Genomic DNA, 19,269 nt, shown 5'->3' with positions numbered 1-19,269 from the left:
AGCCCTTCTTTTAAAATCAGCCACAGGCATCAGCTTGCAAGCGCCCTGGGAAACGGCAGCAGCGAGCAGTGGTTGCGGTGGGGACGCCGGCGCAGAGCTCAGCGGTGAAATCTGCACTGACTTCGCCTCCAACACCACCGGAGACGTTCAGTGACTTGCATCTAAGCCGAGAAAGAGGTGAGTTTGCTGGATCCCAACTTCTTTTGTCTGCGGGTCTTCTCTCTCTCTCTTCATTGGCATGCACTATGGGGTGGGTCTTCATTTTCTGTTGCAAACCACCCTGCAACTAAAACCAGACAGACAGAAATACCACACACGCCTATAGATGCGTCTTCCTTTTTGTTATGACCCCCTTCCCCGCATCTTTATTTTTTATTTTTTATCTCTTTGTCCGCGCTTCATTGCCAAACCCATCTCTGCAAATTGGAGACATCAAAATGACAGGGAAGGCCGTTGACACCCCCTTGTTACGCAGCTAGCCAACCTGGGCTTGCATCTGACCGGCTGGGAATCGTTTTATGTAGATCGGTTCCTTTGTAGCATGCTGTAGTAACGTGCACAGTGTCTTGTCCGTGCAGATGTATGGCTAAAGGATCGGCTCCCTCACCTCTTTTCAGTTCAGTACAGGTTTTCTGCATAGGGTGGTGCCCTGCGTGGTGAAAGTATGGCAGCAGAAGAACCAGTGGGTGGTTCATTATTCCAGATTAATTGACCCCAATGGCACAACCTTAGATTGCATGCCTGTGTTCCCATCAAGGCAATGAAATCCCAGTACTAATCTACTGGACAGCTAAATTACACAATCTGAACACGGAGGATCCTAGTTCTATGTTAGCATTTCAGCAGCCTTCTGTCTGAACTCTGCCCTTGACAGAGTTGGTGTTCCAAACAGTCTGCTTGAGTATAATGTGTGTAAGATCTTGCCAAGGCACCCAGGCGCCTCTTCCAATCGAAAATGCCTTTTGCTTAGCAATGCAATGTTTGCTTCTTCTTCTTTTTACATAATCGGTTATATTTATCTGCGATACCTTATCTGTATCTTATGCCAGTTTTGCACAATCTCCACTTTCAAATTGCTCTTTGGCTTAAAGGAAGTGTAGCACAGAAAGTAGGGTGTGTACCATTTTGAAATGGGGATTAGATTTGCTTATTACTTTTTTTATATATGTTGGAAGCTGCCCAAGGGGGTGGGCAACCCAGTCAGATAGGTGGGGTACAAATAATAATAGCATTTCTGCTGTATGATTTTTGCAGTGCTGCACAGTGCACTGCAAATACATTCTTTTACAATTTAAATGTTTCATTCCGGTTTTTCATAATCGTATGTAATCTGTCTGTTATAGTGAGTAAAACAAAACCAAAGAGTAAGTAGAAACTGAAAACGCCACATGGCATACAGTGTAAGACTGCAAGCATTATTTATATTTATATCCTGCCTTTCCTCCAGTTAACTCAGTGACAATCACTCCAGTGAGCTTCATGACAGAGCAGGGATTTGGGGTCTCAAATTTCAGTGGCTGCCTGTGCAATGCCAAAATTCAGCACCTGCCTCTTGCTTTCCAGTCTACATCATAGTTGCAGTACCCTCAAGACTCTGCATCCAGTGCAGCTGAGCCGGTCATGCTCCCCTAAATCCACCTCTGATTTCCAGCTGGGCCTCCGAATATCAATCCCAAGACATAAACCTGTGGCCTTTCAGACGTTGTTGGACTACAACTCCCATCATCCCTGGCCATTGCTCTTCCTGACTGTGGCTGATGGGTGTTGAGGTTCAACAATATCTGGAGACCCCCCAGGTTCCTTACCCCTAATCTTTGCACTATGCTGGATTTTTTGTTTAGTCGTGTCCGACTCTTCGTGACTCCATGGACCAGAGCACGCCAGGCACTCCTGTCTTCCACTGCCTCCCACAGTTTGAGCAAACTCATGTTGGTAGCTTCGAGACCACTGTCCAACCATCTCGTCCTCTGTCTTCCCCTTCTTGTTGTGCTGGATAGAGTATGTTTATTTCTGAATTTGAGACTGCTTTCCAAATGTGTTCCTTGTACTCAGGTATTAGTTGGGCCCAGTATTATTTTATAGTAAAACTCACCTACTGAGGTCATGTTCATTTAGATGTTTAATTTGCACTCCGAAAGACCTCCTTTAAATTATGAGTACTGATGTCAATACTTCCCTTAAAGCCCTCCTTTTTCCATTGCGGCACGCACACACATTCCAGGGTGTGTGAACAATCTGGGAGAAAGGTATGCCATTCCTAAACTAGCAAAATGCTTGGAATTATGGTGCCTGAGGAGGTATGTTGCTGGGATTCCTGGCAAGGCAGAGTTGTAGTATTATTGGCTTTCTTGTCAGTATGTTTTTAAAATTGTTTTTATCACTGATGTTCCGTAATTTGTTTTTAATATTGTATACCGCCCTGGGTCCTGCCAACCTAGCAGTTCAAAAGCACATCAAGTGCAAGTAGATAAATAGGTACCACTCTGGCAGGAAGGTAAACGGCGTTTCCGTGCGCTGCTCTGGTTCGCCAGAAGCAGCTTAGTCATGCTGGCCACATGACCCGGAAGCTGTACACCGGCTCCCTCGGCCAATAAAGCGAGATGAGCGTCACAACCCCAGAGTCGGTCACGACTGGACCTAACGGTCAGGGGTCCCTTTACCTTTACCTTACCGCCCTGGGATCTTCTGAAAAAGGGCAATCAATCAATTAATCAATCAATCAATCAATCAATCAATCAATCGATGATGATGATGGACAGTATATAAATGATGATGATGGTAGTAATAGTACACTTTTTGTGCAGAGGTCACATGCTTGCAGGAGTCTCCACCTGTATCAGCCTGCCCCAAACATTAAGATCTTTTCCCAATGCCCTACACTATCGCTTCTATCAGAGGTGAAGTTTGTCATAAGGGTCTGGCTCACACATAATGCTAAACCAGGGTGGGGGAACTCTGGTCCTGGGGGCAAAGGTGGCCCTCTAAGCCTATGTATCTGGCCCTTGGACTCTTCCCAGACCACACCTGCTTTGCATCCTCCTTGGGGGTGCTTTTGCCTGGCTAGAATATATCCTCAAATTCTGTTAATGCTACTTGCTTACTCGCATGGAGTGTAGAGAGGGACGTGCGATTGTGAAGGATTTAGCCTACCGTACAAAGGTAAGAGTCGAATTTGTTGCCCTCCCAGCCCCATTGGGTTTCCTACTATAATGGCAGCGGTTTACTCGGCAGTAATCGGTCGCTGTGATCAGTGGTTTAGCTGTGCTGTATAATGAATTGTTGCATAACTCTGTGTGTGCGCATACCCAGTCACCTGTGATGATGAAAGTAATTCCATGAAACATTGTGAAATGTAATTGTGAATGAATAATCCTGGTCGTACAAGCAGGAAACTTCTCCAGGGAAGTTTTCCTGGCGCCTTCATTATACACCGTTAGGCAACAGAAAAAAACGTTCCTTTTTAACCAGGCCTTTGGTTAATTTGATTGACATTCTACACCCTTTTAAAATGTGGTTGTTGTGTGTGGGGGGGTGTTATTGGGTTGTGGTTTTTATTTTTATTTTGTAGTTTTATATTTTGATTTTATTCTGTGAACCGCCCTGAGACCTCCGGTTATAGGGTGGTATATAAATTCAATTAATAATAATAACAATAAAGAAGACTTGCATGCACATTGAGTGAATGATAACTTATAAAAATGTGCGGAGTACAGCCTAAAGCTCTGTTTTTATATTATTTATATTTCATTTCATAAAATTGGTACACTGCTTGATTGTAAAACAAAATCCTCAAGGGGTTTACAAAACATAAAACAGTAAAATCACAAAAAAAATTACAAACCTACTACAAAACATGCTAAAGTTAAAATGCTAAACAGATTAAAATTACCTCAGCTTTCTAAGCATCTGGGTAAAGGTAAAGGGACCCCTGACCATTAGGTCCAGTCGTGGCCGACTCTGGGGTTGCGGCGCTCATCTCGCTTTATTGGCCGAGGGAGCTGACGTACAGCTTCTGGGTTATGTGGCCAGCATGACTAAGCCGCTTCTGGTGAACCAGAGCAGCGCACGGAAACGCCGTTTACCTTCCCGCCAGAGCGGTACCTATTTATCTACTTGCACTTTGACGTGCTTTCGAACTGCTAGGTTGGCAGGAGCAGGGACTGAGCAAAGGGAGCTCACCCCGTCATGGGGATTCAAACCGCCGACCTTCTGATCGGCAAGTCCTAGGCTCTGTGGTTTAACCCACAGCGCCACCCGCGTCCCAAGCATCTGGGTAGGCTTGCCTAAACAGGAATATTTTTAGCAGGCTCCAGAAAGGGTACAGTGAAGGCGCCTGCTTGATCTCAAGCAGGAAGTTCCAAAGTTCAGGCGCTGCCACACTAAACAACTGAGGTCTTAAAAATCCAGAATGGGTATCATGTGACACCTGTAATGGCGCCAATTCTGCCTATCGAAGCGTTTGAGTGGGCACATGTAGAGCAAGGCAGTTTTGTAGGTAAAGGTAATTTTTTGCATTAAACAAAAGCATAGGATAAATGGAAAATATTTTAAAGCAAAAATGGCCAAGTCATTGCTCTTTCATAACCGGCAAATACCCGTGGGGATTATAAGTAAGCCATGGATTGTTTTAGAACAGTGCTTTTGTTGACAGGGATCAAGGGCCAAGTAGGAGCTGCAATTTTTCCTCCTATTTACTTGAATGCCTGGCTCTCTCACTTTCAGAAAAGTAATATACAGCGGAACTTCCTGCAGGCCTCTTAACTCGCGGGGGTCATTCGCTTGCATGAAGAGATCCTGTTTGTGCTCCCGTGTCACACATGGCAACTTCTGCGATCTAAAAGGCATATCTTGGAGCTTTAGGCTGCATGCGCAAGCATCAAAGCGGTCAAGATCTGTGAGCGCTCATATAAGGCACCTTGCAAATCTTAGGCACTGTATGATTATTTAAACCGAAACGTTTCAAGCCACTGTGACTTAGATGGCATGGCTTTGAAGGAAGCTTGCCAAAACCTGCCGTGGCCCATCCTCAATGCCAGGAGACACGTGGCTGGAAACCCCATAGAATATGCAGACTTTGTGCTCTAGTCTAGTGTGTACCTTTACCAGAGAGGGAATTTCCTGTGCCTTCATCCCATGCAGTTCTAGGAATGTGTGAAGGACAGGAGCCATGTAACCTTGGCATTCCAAAGCAACGCAGCCAATGTGAAACAACTATACTGGTCTAGAAACATCTAGATTTCCCTCTGCCTGTTGTGGCTGAACTGGTCTGGCCTTGAATACTCCTCTCTGCTTTCTCCTGGCTTGCTACTGTCCATTCCCCCTTGGTGCAAGGGGGGGGGAAAGATGGGTGCTATTTTGGTTGCAGACAGCAGAAATGTCCAATTTGATATTCTCCGGAGTGGTTTATGCACACAGGAGAATCTGGGCTTGTGGCAGATACGTGGTCCTTCCACTTAGCAATGCTCAGAGTTAGTCCAGCTATTGCAGCTTATGTAGAGCCAACGGAAAAATAAACTCCATTCTATGCTCCAAGAAACTACAATTTTATTTTATTTTTTAATCAGAATGGAGCATGAATGTCATGGGTGTGCATAACTTACCTTTCTTGCCCCCAAAATCTGAATTGCACTGGGATCATTTCAGACATGAACATCCCCTTCGTAATGTCTCTGTTGCCAACTAGCAGCCCAATTTGATCAACGGATGTCACCATAATCTGTATTTAGTGTTTGTGCTTTTCCCCTCCCCATTAGATCACAATGTCTAAAAAAATCCATGGCGGATCTGTGGTGGAGATGCAAGGAGACGAAATGACCCGTGTGATCTGGGATCTGATTAAGGAAAAGCTGATCTTTCCCTACATGGATCTAGATCTTCACAGGTAACTGGATTTCCACAGGTCCTCTGTATTGTGAGGAAGTTTCCAGTTTATACGTGGGTGTTTGTCGACTGCTTAGCTCTTGTATTTGGGAGAGTCTTGCTTGATATTTTCTTTCTCTCTTAGGGACTATCCACATGTTACTTTTGCTGACCCCAAGATTAATATCCACTTTGAAATGGTGTGCCTTGATTATAAATAATTGTCAAATAGAGGCAAATTCTGTTAAGTACTTCGTGACTGTGTGTTCACACTTAATGCCGATTCTCAAATGGGTACCCTTTGCCAGATGGGCGGGATATAAATAATAAAATTATTATTACAGTGGTACCTCGGTTTACGAACTTAATCCGTTCCGGAAGTCCGTTCTTAAACCGAAACCATTCTTAAACCGAGGCGCGCTTTCCCTAATGAGGCCTCCTGCCACCGGTGCCCTTCCACCGTTCAGATTCCGTTCTTAGACTGAGGTAAAGTTTGCAAACTGGGACACTACTTCCAGTTTTGTGAAGTTCATAAACAGGGCTGTTCTTAAACCGAGGTGCCACTGTATTAAAAGAGTGAGGTATTTTGGCTTGTAAATTCTTGTAAGTGGCCAGTGCAAACTTGCTTAGAACAGAAGATGCTTCTGTTGGCCAAACTTCTCTTTTAAAACAAAAACCTTGGGGTTCAGGGAAGCTTGAACTGCTCAGAAAATAGGAACCTGACAAGTGTTCCTTGCTCTGTCCTCCGGCCACACAGCCCAGGATTTTTTCATGCATCTACCAGTTTAATAGTTTTCATGCTGGGCCGTGGCTCTGTGAATTAACTAGGCAAACTAAGTTGCCACTTACCGTATTTTCCCCTCTATAAAATGCACTTTTTCCCTCCTAAAAAGTAAGGGGAAATGTGTGTGCGTCTTATGGAGCGAATGCAGGCTGCGCAGCTATCGCTGAAGCCAGCAAATCCCTCTTGCTGTTCTGGCTTCTGGGATAGCCACGCGAAGCCTCTTCATGGCAGCGGGAACGTTCCTACCGCTGTGCTGAAGAGGCTTTATCTTGCATTCTTCAACAGCATTTGATTCAGAATTTTTTTTTTCTTGTTTTCCTCTTAAAAACTAGGTGCGTCTTATGGTCCGGTGTGTCTTATAGAGAGAAAAATACGGTACTTTTCTTTTCTTGCATTGCTCCTGTGCCAGTTGGCAGCCTGCCACAAGTGGCAGCAGTATAAGAGGTTTGCAGTTCTTTTTCCATGGACGTCTCTGTGCTAAGGAAAGACCCATGTTTTGGTGTTCTGTCTCTCTCCTGCAGCTTATTAAGGGCATAGGGATTCTGCAGTGGAGTCTGGGGAGAGTAGCAACATAATAGGCAGCTTCAGGTTTCTGTTAGATCTGCTCAGTGAACTAATCCACCCCAACCCCACAGCAGCACTTTCACCCATTTTTCTGCTTCTGAAGAGCTCTGCTGGCTACCAATGTTATGGCTATTCAGAAGAACCCCACCCCCGCTGTCACCACCTGGGCATCACCTGCCAGCAACAAAACTGTAGCCACAATGACTCATCCCCACTTTCTTCAGCCTTCAAACCACGTGAGCCTGCGGTGGGCATTTACAGTGTTGAGAAAATAAGTCAACCTGCTATTCCACACATGGTTGTTGGAATCAAACCGCTGCCTTACCAGCACCAAGTGACCTCCCTTTGGCACAGTCTTGGGCAGTGTGCGTGGAGGTCCTGGGCTTCCCAGATGACAAGACTCTCAGCCTCTCCGATGTGGTCCAAAGGAAAGCAGAGCAAAACGTTTAGCACCAGCTTGGCTGCAGGAGTTGCCGGAAGGAGACACACAAAGTGCCCTCCAATCATCTTAGGGACTCCGTTCCTGTTTTGTGTAGGGTTTACCTTTTCTTCTCCCAAAGATCTCCTCAGGCAGCAGAGGTTAAGGATCAGAGTTTTCCTTCTCCTCGATGGGCTACATTCCCAGGCTGATGAGCCCCATCTGCTCCTCACTTCCCTCTGCAGCAGGCATCCCCAACCTTCGGCCCTCCAGATGTTTTGGAACTACAATTCCCATCATCCCTGACCACTGGTCCTGTTAGCTAGGGATCATGGGAGTTGTAGGCCAAAACATCTGGAGGTCCGCAGGTTGGGGATGCCTGCTCTACAGCATGTTCAGAAACTGCCTTCCTGACCATTGGACCCACTCTTGCTCTCGTCTGCGCAATCCTCTGGAGCCAGGCTTTGCATACAGGGCAAGTCCCTAACTCACTAAGGGCTTGAGACCCATCAGCTCCCCTCAGTCAAAGCCGTTCCCGGGGTGTGGCTGCTGTCACATGGTGACAGCTTCTAGGAGCCACAGTACAGAACTGAGTGCAGGTTGGAGGCCAAAGGTGGACAAACTACCCCAGAAGGAGCACAATGTGTCCCCCACCAGAGGTACTACCCCTCCCCTAACACCACACACTGTCAGAGTACCATTGGCAAGAGTACCATGGAGAAAAGTACAGCAAAATCTTTTCAGTGCATCCACCGGTTGTAGATTAAACCGTTGAGTCGTTAACCTTTCCCCTACTTCTCTTGCACTTTGCTTTTTGTTCCGGATACCTGCCTAACCAGATGTACTGCTTTGCTCGTGCTGACACTGCCAAAGCAGAATAGGTATCTGATAGCATAGCTGTACAATCCCACACATCTGAGTCCGGACACATTTCCATTCATTTGTTTTTATTGGAAGGAGAGCATCAACGTTGCTGTCCAAGCGGCTTTTGCTCATTCCTCCAGGTGTTAACTTCATGAAATTATCCACTTGTATATGAAGTAGCTCCTTCTTTCATGGGGACTCCAACTCCCATCAGCCTCAGCAAGCAATTGCAGGGACGATAGGAGTTGTGGTTCAGCAACATCTGGAGGGCCAACGGTTCCTCACACCTGCAGAAGATGGTCATTTTACTCTGTTTGTGCCATTTCCTATCTCTTCTCTTCTTTTTGAGCATGTTTTCCACCCTGAACTATGATGCACATGTTTAGTAAGGCCTTGGATGGGTCTGTAAGGCACTTAACAAATGACTGTGTTTTGGGGACTTGCTTGCAGCTATGATCTGGGCATAGAGAACCGCGATGCAACCGATGACAAGGTCACCGTGGAAGCTGCAGAAGCTATCAAGAAATACAATGTCGGAATCAAGTGCGCTACTATCACTCCGGATGAGAAAAGGGTAGAGGAATTCAAGCTGAAGCAGATGTGGAAATCTCCAAATGGAACGATCCGAAACATTCTTGGGGGCACAGTCTTCAGGGAAGCCATTATCTGCAAAAACATCCCCCGACTAGTATCTAGCTGGGTAAAGCCCATCATCATTGGCCGTCATGCTTTTGGAGACCAAGTGAGTCCTTCACGCAGCGTTTGGCATTTATGGCTTTTACTGTTGAGCGCACCCTCTCAAACATCAGAGATTTTGTATGGTTGGGGAATGCATGCAAGAGAGAGCAAAATGCAGCTGCAGGGCCATCGATGAATCGTCACAAAGCATATCTCTTACAGATTTTTCAACTGAACTGCAATTCTTGTTAATGATTAAAATAGATTGAGCTGTGTTGAAATCTCTGCAAGCTACAGCTGTGGCTGTTTGCCTTGGTCTGGAAATCATTTAAAGGAAGTACTATTTCCCCCGCCTTTCTTCCCTGGAAAAGGGGAATAATGGAAATCTGACCTGACATATACATGGTATATAATTCTGCTAGGCAGGGTGTACTGGCAAGCTGCATGTTGATCATCCCTGACCTAAGCAGCCATTTTGTTTGTTCTTCTGCAGTACAGAGCCACAGACTTTGTCGTTTCTGGCCCTGGAAAGGTAGAGATGACCTACACACCGAAGAATGGAGGCAAACCCATAACTTATTTGGTCCATAACTTTGAAAGTAAGTGTTGGATTATATAAAGGATATTTGAATGTGGAGAATTGGGGAGGCATGTTAAGTAGAGTTAGGCTTGTAGCCTGAATAATGGATTGAGCCAGACCTTCAACCAGGGATCCACAACTGGGGAACCATGGACCAAACCTAGCCCCAGTTGCCCTCCATCCCAAGTTGCCAATGTGGGAACAGAATGCAGAGGAACTAGTAACTATGGTGATATTCAACTAAGTCTTCCTCGCTAGACCCACTGAAGTTAATGGACATAACTTAGTCATGTTCATTAACTACAGTGGGTCCACTCTGAGTAACATTTACAGTGGTGCCCCGCAAGACGAATGCCTCGCAAGACGAAAAACCCGCTAGACAAAAGGGTTTTCCGTTTTTCGATGCGCTTCGCAAGACGAATTTCCCTATGGGCTTGCTTCGCAAGACGAAAACGTCTTGCGAGTCTTGCGATTTTTTTCGCTCCCCCCCCCTTTTTCTAAGCCGCTAATAGCCTTTTAGCCGCTAAGCCTTTAATAGCCGCTAAACCGCTAATAGCGCTAAGCCATAAGCCGCTAATAGGGTTGCTTCGCAAGACGAAAAAACCGCTAGACGAAGAGACTCGCGGAACGGATTATTTTCGTCTTGCGAGGCACCACTGTAGTTGAATCATACCCTATATAGCTATAGGCTGGCGATCTTAGTAGTGAGCCAGGGTCTCCCTTCCAACAATTCCTTGTGGTCTTTCCATAATATTAGATCAAGGAGCACATGCAGTATGAAAAACAACAACAGCATTTCTGTTCTGTACATGCTGTTCTGTCACCTGTCACCATTGTTCCTGTTACATACAGGCCTGTTCTTTTCTGCCAGAGGCAAGGGCACAGCCCAGGAACCCAAAGTTGCTTTGGTGTTGCTCAAACAGTTGTGAAACTGGCGTCGGTGGTTGCAAAACCAACTTGTGATTTACGTGTGTTTCAATGTCTTGCTTCATTCTGCGCAAGGCAATAATGTAATTTGGGGTAATTCTAGCTTTGATGTGTATAGATAGGCTGAAAGGACTACAAGGGGAAGGCTTGATTCTAGCAATCGCAGATGCAGAGTTCTTGAAATGTATGTTTGCTGAAGGATGGGAATTGCTGCACTGTGTTTCCCTGCCTGGATTGCCCAGAAGTCTTGAGAGATTGAATTGGAAGAATGTTGCAGAAGGGATGCAACACACCCATTTCCATCTTGGTTCCATGCACATGTTGGAACCAAGAAACTCCTAAGAGTCTAAGAAGGAAGAGGCTGAAAGGAAGGGAATCTGCACAGGAAAGGAGAGAGCCTGCAGAATGTAGACTTGGCCCAAGTCACTTACCGCCCTCTCATGATGGTTCCATAAATCACATGGACAAGATCTACAGAGCACTCTGAATACTCAAAGTGCTTTGCGAATGCATACTATCCATAAGCATTAAATGGGCGTTTGGTGATTCCTGTCTGAAGGCACTGGAGAGGTTTGTGCTCGTGTGTCCCACAAAGTTCCGATCAGGTTCTTTACTACTCTTAAAGGGGGGAAGGAATTCTGCTTCTGCCTTCTTAACTCCTTTAGTGGAACTTGGGAAAGTTGCTAGGCGGCTGTGTTTGCATGGAGAAGCAAGTGATTTCCCAGCCTTCTGTATAAATGAGAGGCTGCATTCATTTAAGCTGTGGACTAGATCTGTATGTTTAGTATATGGTTGTGTTCATTGATGTAGAGATGTAATGATGTAATGAATGCTGCATTGAACTGGACATATGTGCCACGCATCAGGCCGTACAAAAATAATTGGTGGCTGCAGTACAGTCCTTAAACGTTCTGGGAATGTTCCCTGTACGCTTTCTCTCCATTGAGCCATGGCCATGAATGAACAGTTGTAGGCCGTGTGCCATCTCGCAGACTGTGACAAGCGGAGACTGGGTGGAATCCGTTCAGACACACTGAGGTTTTTGTCCTTCGTCCCCGCCCAGCGTAACTTCATACTTTGCAACTCCTCAGTGGTACTCCAGGCATTAAAAAAGAGAGAGAGAGATAGCCTGGGAAATTGCAAAACAATCCTTACAATAACCCTGTAAGGTATGGTAGTATTATTTCTGTATGTCAGACTGGGGTGTAATAGAATAGCGACTTGCCTAAGACCATCCAGAGCTGAGATTTGAACTAAGGCAGCCTTGCTCAAAACCCTCCTTAACCATTAATTACTGTTGCATTACACTGCACGCATCGATGCGTGTTCTAAGCCCCATAGAATCATTCCAATGAGGTCAATTGTCGTGTCACAGAGTAATGTTCAATTATCAGTCATTACTTTAGTCGTCTTGCGTTAAAATGTTCAAGTATGGAACTATCACCAGAAGGCATCCCAGTTTCTGAAAAGACTGATTTAGAGTCCTGTTTTAATTTTTTAAATTTTAATGAGAAAAAGGAGTAAAGATAAAAAACACACTTAAGCGAGTTGAAAATTCATAATATTTATAAAAAATATTTTTATACTCTCCATTTTAAAAGATGTCAGAGTGGTTTGCTGTTTTCTTAAAATGAAAGTATATAAAAATATTGAGGGGGGTGGTGTCAGAGAGAGGAGTGGTACACACTATAAAAATACCGTGCTGCTCAAAAGCAGATGTTTCTGTTCTACCTGACTCCTTTTTTTTACTTTCCTCTTTCTCTCTCCTGTGGTATAGACTGTGGAGGTGTGGCTCTGGGAATGTTCAACCTTGACCAGTCCATTGCGGACTTTGCCCACAGTTCTTTCCAGATGGCGCTGTCTAAAGCATGGCCTCTGTACTTGAGCACCAAAAACACCATTTTGAAGCGATATGATGGGCGTTTTAAGGACATCTTTCAGGAGATCTATGAGAAGTAATCAATATTTTGTTATATATTCATCTTGCAGGTGTATCTTTGTTTAAAGAACTGTATCGTTTCTTATTAGTCACAGTAGCTGATCTTTGAGTCTTTGGTCAAAAAGGTCTTCCTCAAAATCTCACATTTTTTATCTTATTTCTTAATGCCACTAGAAGCTGAACCAGTTAGTCATTCGTTTTGCAAAACCTCTTTCTGTTAACTCCTACAGAAACGTGAGGTGGAGGAAAGCTATGAACCTGAGTGAATGAAGAACTGATTTTCATATTTCATATGAAAATATTAAAGACTGTTTACAGAAGTATTGTAAAATTAATGAATCTTAGAACGATGTTGGATAGAAACTAAGTGGTTTCCAGCTGTAATGCTTTAAGAGATATGAAAAAAGGTTTATAAATGGGTAAAAGCTTAATGGTAAGGATTTGCTGAACTAGCAAACTGAACTGGAATACAAAAAAGGGAGGTACAAGGAGGTCCGGGGAAATAAGTATAAGGAAGATATGCTATGGAAAATTAATGTGTTTTTAACTGTTTTTATTTTGTATGTTTCTTTTTATTTTTCATTTCTTTGTTATACCTTAATAAGGGTTTTTTTTATTCTTCTTGCTGTATTTTGTATTTTCTTGTATTTTTATTTTTTGTTTTTGTGTAATTCTTGTATTCTTTGAAATTTTAATAAATATCATTAAAAAAAAGAAAATAAAAATCCGACAAGAGGGACACTGGAGGCCCAGACATAAAATCCAGTCCCCTAAGGTTCATTGGCTGCCTTCCATCCTAGCCCAAGATCCCAAGGACAACCTCATTCTTCCAGGCTGAAACACAGGCAGAGGACCTGCCACTTCTGGACAGGATCTGCCTGGGCAGAGCCCTCTCTCTCTGTACTGTGGACCTTGGCTCTTTGCCACTGCACTGACCACACTGGAAGGAAATGGTAGTCCGCAACTTTGCTGCTGATTACTCTGTAGAAGAGGATGAGGGATTGAGGAGCTACAGAATCCTAGTTGCAGGGGTCCTTGCTGACCATTTAGTTCAGTCCCCTGCAGGAAGTTCAGGTGGCATCCCCAGCTGTTCAGCCTCTGCTTAAAGACCACCAGCAAAGGAGAGGCCACCAACTCCCACCAGCCCCAGAAAGCACAGCCAGTAGCCAAGGATCATGGAAGCTTGTAGTTCATCTGGAGGAGCAAAGGTTCCCCACACCATCTTTTAAGTACTTGGATCCATTATTGGACTGCCCTTACCTTCATGCAGCTTCTCATATTCTGACTAAAATCTGCCCTCATGAAACGCAAGCCGGAAATATCGTAAGGTACATTAGCATGGAAACTGAGGCAGGTTTCCTCCCCTTCTCCACCACATTCCCACATCCTTTATGCAAGGTGTAAGCTGCTTTCCCTTCTTCTCATGGGTTGTATATACCGGACCTGCAATTTTCACCTGTGATTCTACTTTCCTTTTCCTTCCAGGGAGTACAAGTCACAGTTTGAGGCCAAAAAGATATGGTATGAGCATCGGCTGATTGATGACATGGTGGCCCAAGCGCTAAAATCTGAGGGAGGATTTATCTGGGCCTGCAAGAACTATGATGGGGATGTGCAGTCTGACTCGGTTGCCCAAGGTATGATCCACCCCTCTCTTGTAGCACTTCTACAGGACGCCATTTTGATAGCTTGAGATTACGGTAAATTCTTTATCTTTGGCAAAACGTGGGTTGGCTATGTGAGGAGTGACTTAATGATTGTCGGGACATAAGAATAGCCCTGTTACAGCAGGCCAAGGGGCGTCCTGGCTCAGCATTTTGTCTCCAACAGTGGACAGTTAGATGCTTCTGAAAAACCTACAAAGACTGCAGCCAGTGTGGTGTAGTGGTTAAGAGTGGTAGTCTCGTAATCTGGTGAACCGGGTTCGCGTCTCCACTCCTCCACATGCAGCTGCTGGGTGACCTTGGGCCAGTCACACTTCTCCGAAGTCTCTCAGCCCCACTCACCTCACAGAGTGTTTGTTGTGGGGGAGGAAGGGAAAGGAGAATGTGAGCCGCTTTGAGACTCCTGAAGGGGAGTGAAAGGCGGGCTATCAAATCCAAACTCCTCTTCTTCTTCTTCTTCCTGGTGGCAAAATGTGCAAGCTTTCACATGGTGCAGGATTTGTCACAGAAGGGGAAAGCAACTAAATTCCCTGCGGTATACAAAACAAGGTTGTTGCCTTGTACAGATGATGGTACCCACTCAGCTATGTAACAATTCCAACAAACCTTTCTACATCAAACATGAATGTGTACAATGGATCGGCCAGCAGGGAGTTACAAATTATTGTACATCATGTTGATATAAGGAACACCTATTTCCGATAAAAATTCCTGTATCAGCAATACATGGCTTCCAAGAATGGCAAGGGGCCACCAGAAAGGAGACATGTTCTCTGCCTTTCATCAGTGGCTCAAAGGAAGTTTTGTGGTTTCTTTGCACTGGTAGCAGCCATAACGTTTTATGGCTATGTTGCTCTTACCCAGGTATTGTATGTGGCTTGTAACAGCAAGGAAAACGTATGCTGCTTTCTTAAGTATTGAGAAGCAAAACTGGTCTTGCCACACTTACATGCTTGGGAGGCAGGAAACTTTCTGAAGGAATGGAGATGATAGGGCTGAGAGGAAGAGTTAGCAGCAAATTCTAATTGTCAAGGAGCTAGCCGTGCTTGAAAGACAAGTGGTGGGTGTTTGCAATTAGCCTTAAGGTGAATTGTCATAAAATTACTATGTAGCCTAATGGCAGACGCGATGCTGTTGGCCCTGACAATTGTCCCACATGGCTCAGCAATTTACAGAACTCCTAAGGGCAGTGGCTTCTGCTTAGCATTTGATCACATGCCTTTAGGCCACCACGATCCTGTAATCAGAATTTTATTGCCTTCTTCAATTTCACCAGTGGAAAACACTTTGTGAATTCCAGGCAAATTCAAGTCAAGTCCAGCTAAGCATATACTTAACTCACTTTCCTTAATTGTTGTCTTGTTATTTCCTCACATTTCTCCTTCATTTCTGACAGAATTGGAAACCACTTGCATATTTTGTTCCAAATTACTAGATTGAAAATTATCTTCTGTATGTATGAAGGCTGTTGAGACATACCAGGTTGATTTATTTGCCCCGCCTGGTACGCCATGGAGGAATATGCAAAAAATTGAAGTTCTCAGTTTATTCTCGTGCCCAGGTTATGGCTCCTTGGGGTTGATGACTAGTGTCCTGATATGCCCAGATGGCAAAACTGTTGAAGCTGAAGCTGCTCACGGCACAGTCACCCGTCATTATCGCTTGTACCAGAAAGGTCAAGAAACCTCTACAAACCCGATCGGTAAGTTTGCTACCAGCTGTCTCAGCCATACCTAGAAAATGTGCGTGAAGCATGTTTTGCCATGGCTTATTCCCAAGAATAAAAGTCTCGTTTAGTTCTTGTGCTTATTTTGGTAAGCTGTATCTATTGGTATGGAATATTATGGCTGTAGGAACAGCAGGTTCTGTCTCCAGCACCATTTCAGGGTCCCTTCACTGCAAGGATTACTGCTAGTGCAAAGGAAGTCTCCCCTCCCTCTCCTCCCACCTGTGCCCACCCCAATCTGTTTTGAATCAATTTCTCCAAGCCTCCAGAGCAGATTTCAGAGAGGGCGTGGAGGCAGGATCCTGTTGTGGTAGCAGTTATCCTTGCGCAGGTAGGACAAGTTAGTAAAATGCTACCCCGTGTACAACGTGCTGCTGTTTCACTTGCAGAATGGCTTTTGATCCAGTGGAGGCATCTTCCTGTGCTGACGTGGAAAACCCCCAACAGTCTGGGACAAATTTTGGGGGCGAGATTCAAAAAAGGGACTGGCAAGAATCACCTCCCCTTATTTCACCCTAGCGGACACCTCTATTAAGAGTCATTCTGCAGGTGGAACAGCAGCAGATAGGAGGGAATGGATTCTGCAGACATATCAGATAGCAAAATAATCGTGTGGGGTGCGTGCTGTGTAGTTTGCACAGCACAGATGAAAATATTGCTGTGTAGTCTGTGGAATTCAAAATGAATAAAGGCAGAAACCCAAACTGTTTCCAGGATTCATGTAGTCTGTCATTCCGTATTTATGGTTCCATAGTGTCTCAGGAAACGTGTGTGCCAGGTGAGAGGTGCAAGAAGAAATGTGTGGCAGGAAAGCATTTAAATTCTATTACTTGGATGTCTTTGTCGTCATTCTCTTAATGGGAAAACACTGTGAAGCAGAAATTGGAAACCTTGACACCATTTGAGGAACGAGATTCCCATATGGGGAGATGCAGATGGGTCGCGGGGCCATTACAGTGGTACCTCGGGTTAAGTACTTAATTCGTTCCGGAGGTCTGTTCTTAACCTGAAACTGTTCTTAACCTGAAGCACCACTTTAGCTAATGGGGCCTCTTGCTGCCGTCGCGCCCCCAGAGCACGATTTCTGTTCTCATCCTGAAGCAAAGTTCTTAACCTGAAGCACTATTTCTGGGTTAGCGGAGTCTGTAACCTGAAGCAGGTGTAACCTGAAGCGTATGTAACCTGAGGTATCACTGTATAGCTGTGTGTCAGGAGGCTACTTGCTAAGACTCTAGAGGAAAACACTTCACAGGGGAAGTTTTGATAATTCAGTTCAAGGAGTGCATTTGCCAGTTGAAATCAAAATTAGATTGTATGGGGCTCATGGTGCAGGAGGGAGTAATGTGGTAATAGAGAAGGTCATAATTTCAGAAGTGGAACCATTGGCTCAATTCATCTTTTTTTTCTCTCTCTCTTTCTCTCCTTTTGACCTTTCTCAGCATCCATCTTTGCCTGGACTAGAGGTCTTGCTCACAGAGCAAAGTTGGATAACAACACAGACCTTAAGAACTTTGCTTCTGCCTTGGAAGAGGTTTGCATAGAGACCATTGAAGCTGGCTTTATGACAAAAGATCTGGCTGCTTGTATCAAAGGGTTACCCAAGTGAGTAAACTCAGCCCATTAGGAAAAGGAATTTTGTTACTACATAATGGTAGGATTTGTACAATTAAAAAACACTAAACTGCTTGTTTGGTGTTCATTGCAGCATAGACCTGAATTGCATCCCAAAGACGGGCAATTACAAGAACTGAAAGCAGAACTACTCGGGTCTCCAGTAAAATATGACTGCAGTGTTTTAAGTCATTCTTTGCCAGGGTCGTAGCAGCTAATCCTTCTTCTGCCAAATTGTGAAAGCTCTTATTCTGTATTTCATGCCAAAGTCGCCACACAGGCCCAAGGTTAGGGAACATGCATCTAAAATAAGTTCTCATGCCTATAAATGTAGGTTTTTGAGAAAGGAATGACCCCCCCCCCCACACACATTTTTTCTTCTTAACCAAAGGAAAGGAAGCCTTGAGATACTAGATTGAGGGGTGGAAAGGAGTGAATCGAGATTCACCCCACCCAAGAATGAGAAAAATTCAGATGGCATAAAACATTGTCAGAACATTTCTTGCGTGTGTATAGAACAGCCAAAGTTTGTGCCATGCTGCTCCTGACACAAACCTGCAAAACTAGCTAATGTTTAAGATCAATTTTAAATCTCATACTACCATAACATTTACGGTTTTCTTTCTTCATCTCAGTGTGACGCGCTCTGACTACTTGAACACATTTGACTTCATGGATAAACTTGCTGAAAACCTAAAGGCAAAGCTCTCTTCCCAGCCAAGACTTTAAGGAGCAGGCCTCAAGAATTGCTCCGGAAAGAAGGTCGCCTGCCACATGAATGAATCACACTGTTGTGTAGTATAGCACTTGGGGGGGAAAATATGTCTACATTGTCAGATTTTGTTTTTTGTAAAAAGGCACACGGGGCAGGCTAGATGGCTGCCTCTGTGAATTAAGCTGTTAGCCTTCTTGCCAACCAAAACCCACAGTGACAGACACTTACTGGGGGTGGAGATGAGCTCTACAGTGAATGATTTAAATAATGAAATAGGTTTTGTTTTCTAGCTAGCTGTTGGGCCCTTACTGGAGTACGTAAAGCACTGCAAGATTTAAAAACCTAGTGAAATTGGACAAAGGCTGCAATCCTAACCTCAGTTGCCTGAGAGTAAGCCCCAATGAGTTCAGTAGGATTTGCTTCTGAACAGACATGGTAAGAAGTGCACTGTAAAGCCTCACGTTGGCAGGATTGTAGGATTCTACTAATGTTAAAGTTGTGAGCATTTGCCACAGTTCAATAGGGCAAAGACTTAGACAAATGCAGTCCTTTTCTTATGTATAGTACCCAAGTTGAAGTGCAGGAATGATTTACTACTGTGTTTCGGCCAGGTATATTTTATTTCCTTTCAGACAGGTTAATGGTGCAGTTTCTCAGACTATTTTCAACCATTTGAACATTCTCTTTTATTCTCATTAAACATTGTCCCATCCATGGCTCCTATTCTTTTTATGGGGGATATTTGGCATAAATAAACTACTAATATCCATCCCTATGTGTCATCTTGTTTATGAATTGTAAGGAGACAACTGGTAAACTGTAGTTCAATTTACAAAATAATCTTTGCACTTGGAACAGGTGTAGGATAGCTGGGTAACTTGCAGATCTAGTGCACGGCCTAAGCAGCATTTAAATGGGGTCATGTCTTCCCTGGAACTCA

At 44.4% G+C, this 19,269-nt stretch overlaps 1 protein-coding gene across 1 annotated transcript; it reads left to right on the top strand.

The window, feature by feature from the left end:
* On the top strand, positions 1 to 19,098 carry IDH1 (isocitrate dehydrogenase (NADP(+)) 1). The gene is made up of 9 exons (XM_081018184.1): positions 1 to 177; positions 5,754 to 5,881; positions 8,940 to 9,231; positions 9,661 to 9,766; positions 12,452 to 12,629; positions 14,099 to 14,250; positions 15,839 to 15,979; positions 17,443 to 17,605; positions 18,250 to 19,098. Exons 2-9 carry the CDS (start codon positions 5,760 to 5,762, stop codon positions 18,341 to 18,343), a joined length of 1,248 nt encoding a protein of 415 aa, XP_080874310.1. The 5' UTR covers positions 1 to 177; positions 5,754 to 5,759; the 3' UTR covers positions 18,344 to 19,098.
* Positions 19,099 to 19,269: the final 171 nt, after the last annotated feature.

Source organism: Podarcis pityusensis (genome assembly GCF_964106645.2).
Source record: "Podarcis pityusensis genome assembly, chromosome: 1".
Classification (NCBI taxonomy): domain Eukaryota; kingdom Metazoa; phylum Chordata; class Lepidosauria; order Squamata; family Lacertidae; genus Podarcis; species Podarcis pityusensis.
This window is presented reverse-complemented; position numbering and strand designations above follow the sequence as displayed.

What these genes read in the sequence shown, in the direction of transcription:
- IDH1 (XM_081018184.1), top strand. Translation starts at nt 5,760, where the DNA reads ATGTCTAAAAAAATCCATGGCGGATCTGTGGTGGAGATGCAAGGAGAC. An exon ending in TTTGGTCCATAACTTTGAAA is followed by an intron (nt 9,767 to 12,451) that starts GTAAGTGTTGGA and finishes CCTGTGGTATAG; the next exon opens with ACTGTGGAGGTGTGGCTCTG. An exon ending in TGTATCAAAGGGTTACCCAA is followed by an intron (nt 17,606 to 18,249) that starts GTGAGTAAACTC and finishes TCTTCATCTCAG; the next exon opens with TGTGACGCGCTCTGACTACT.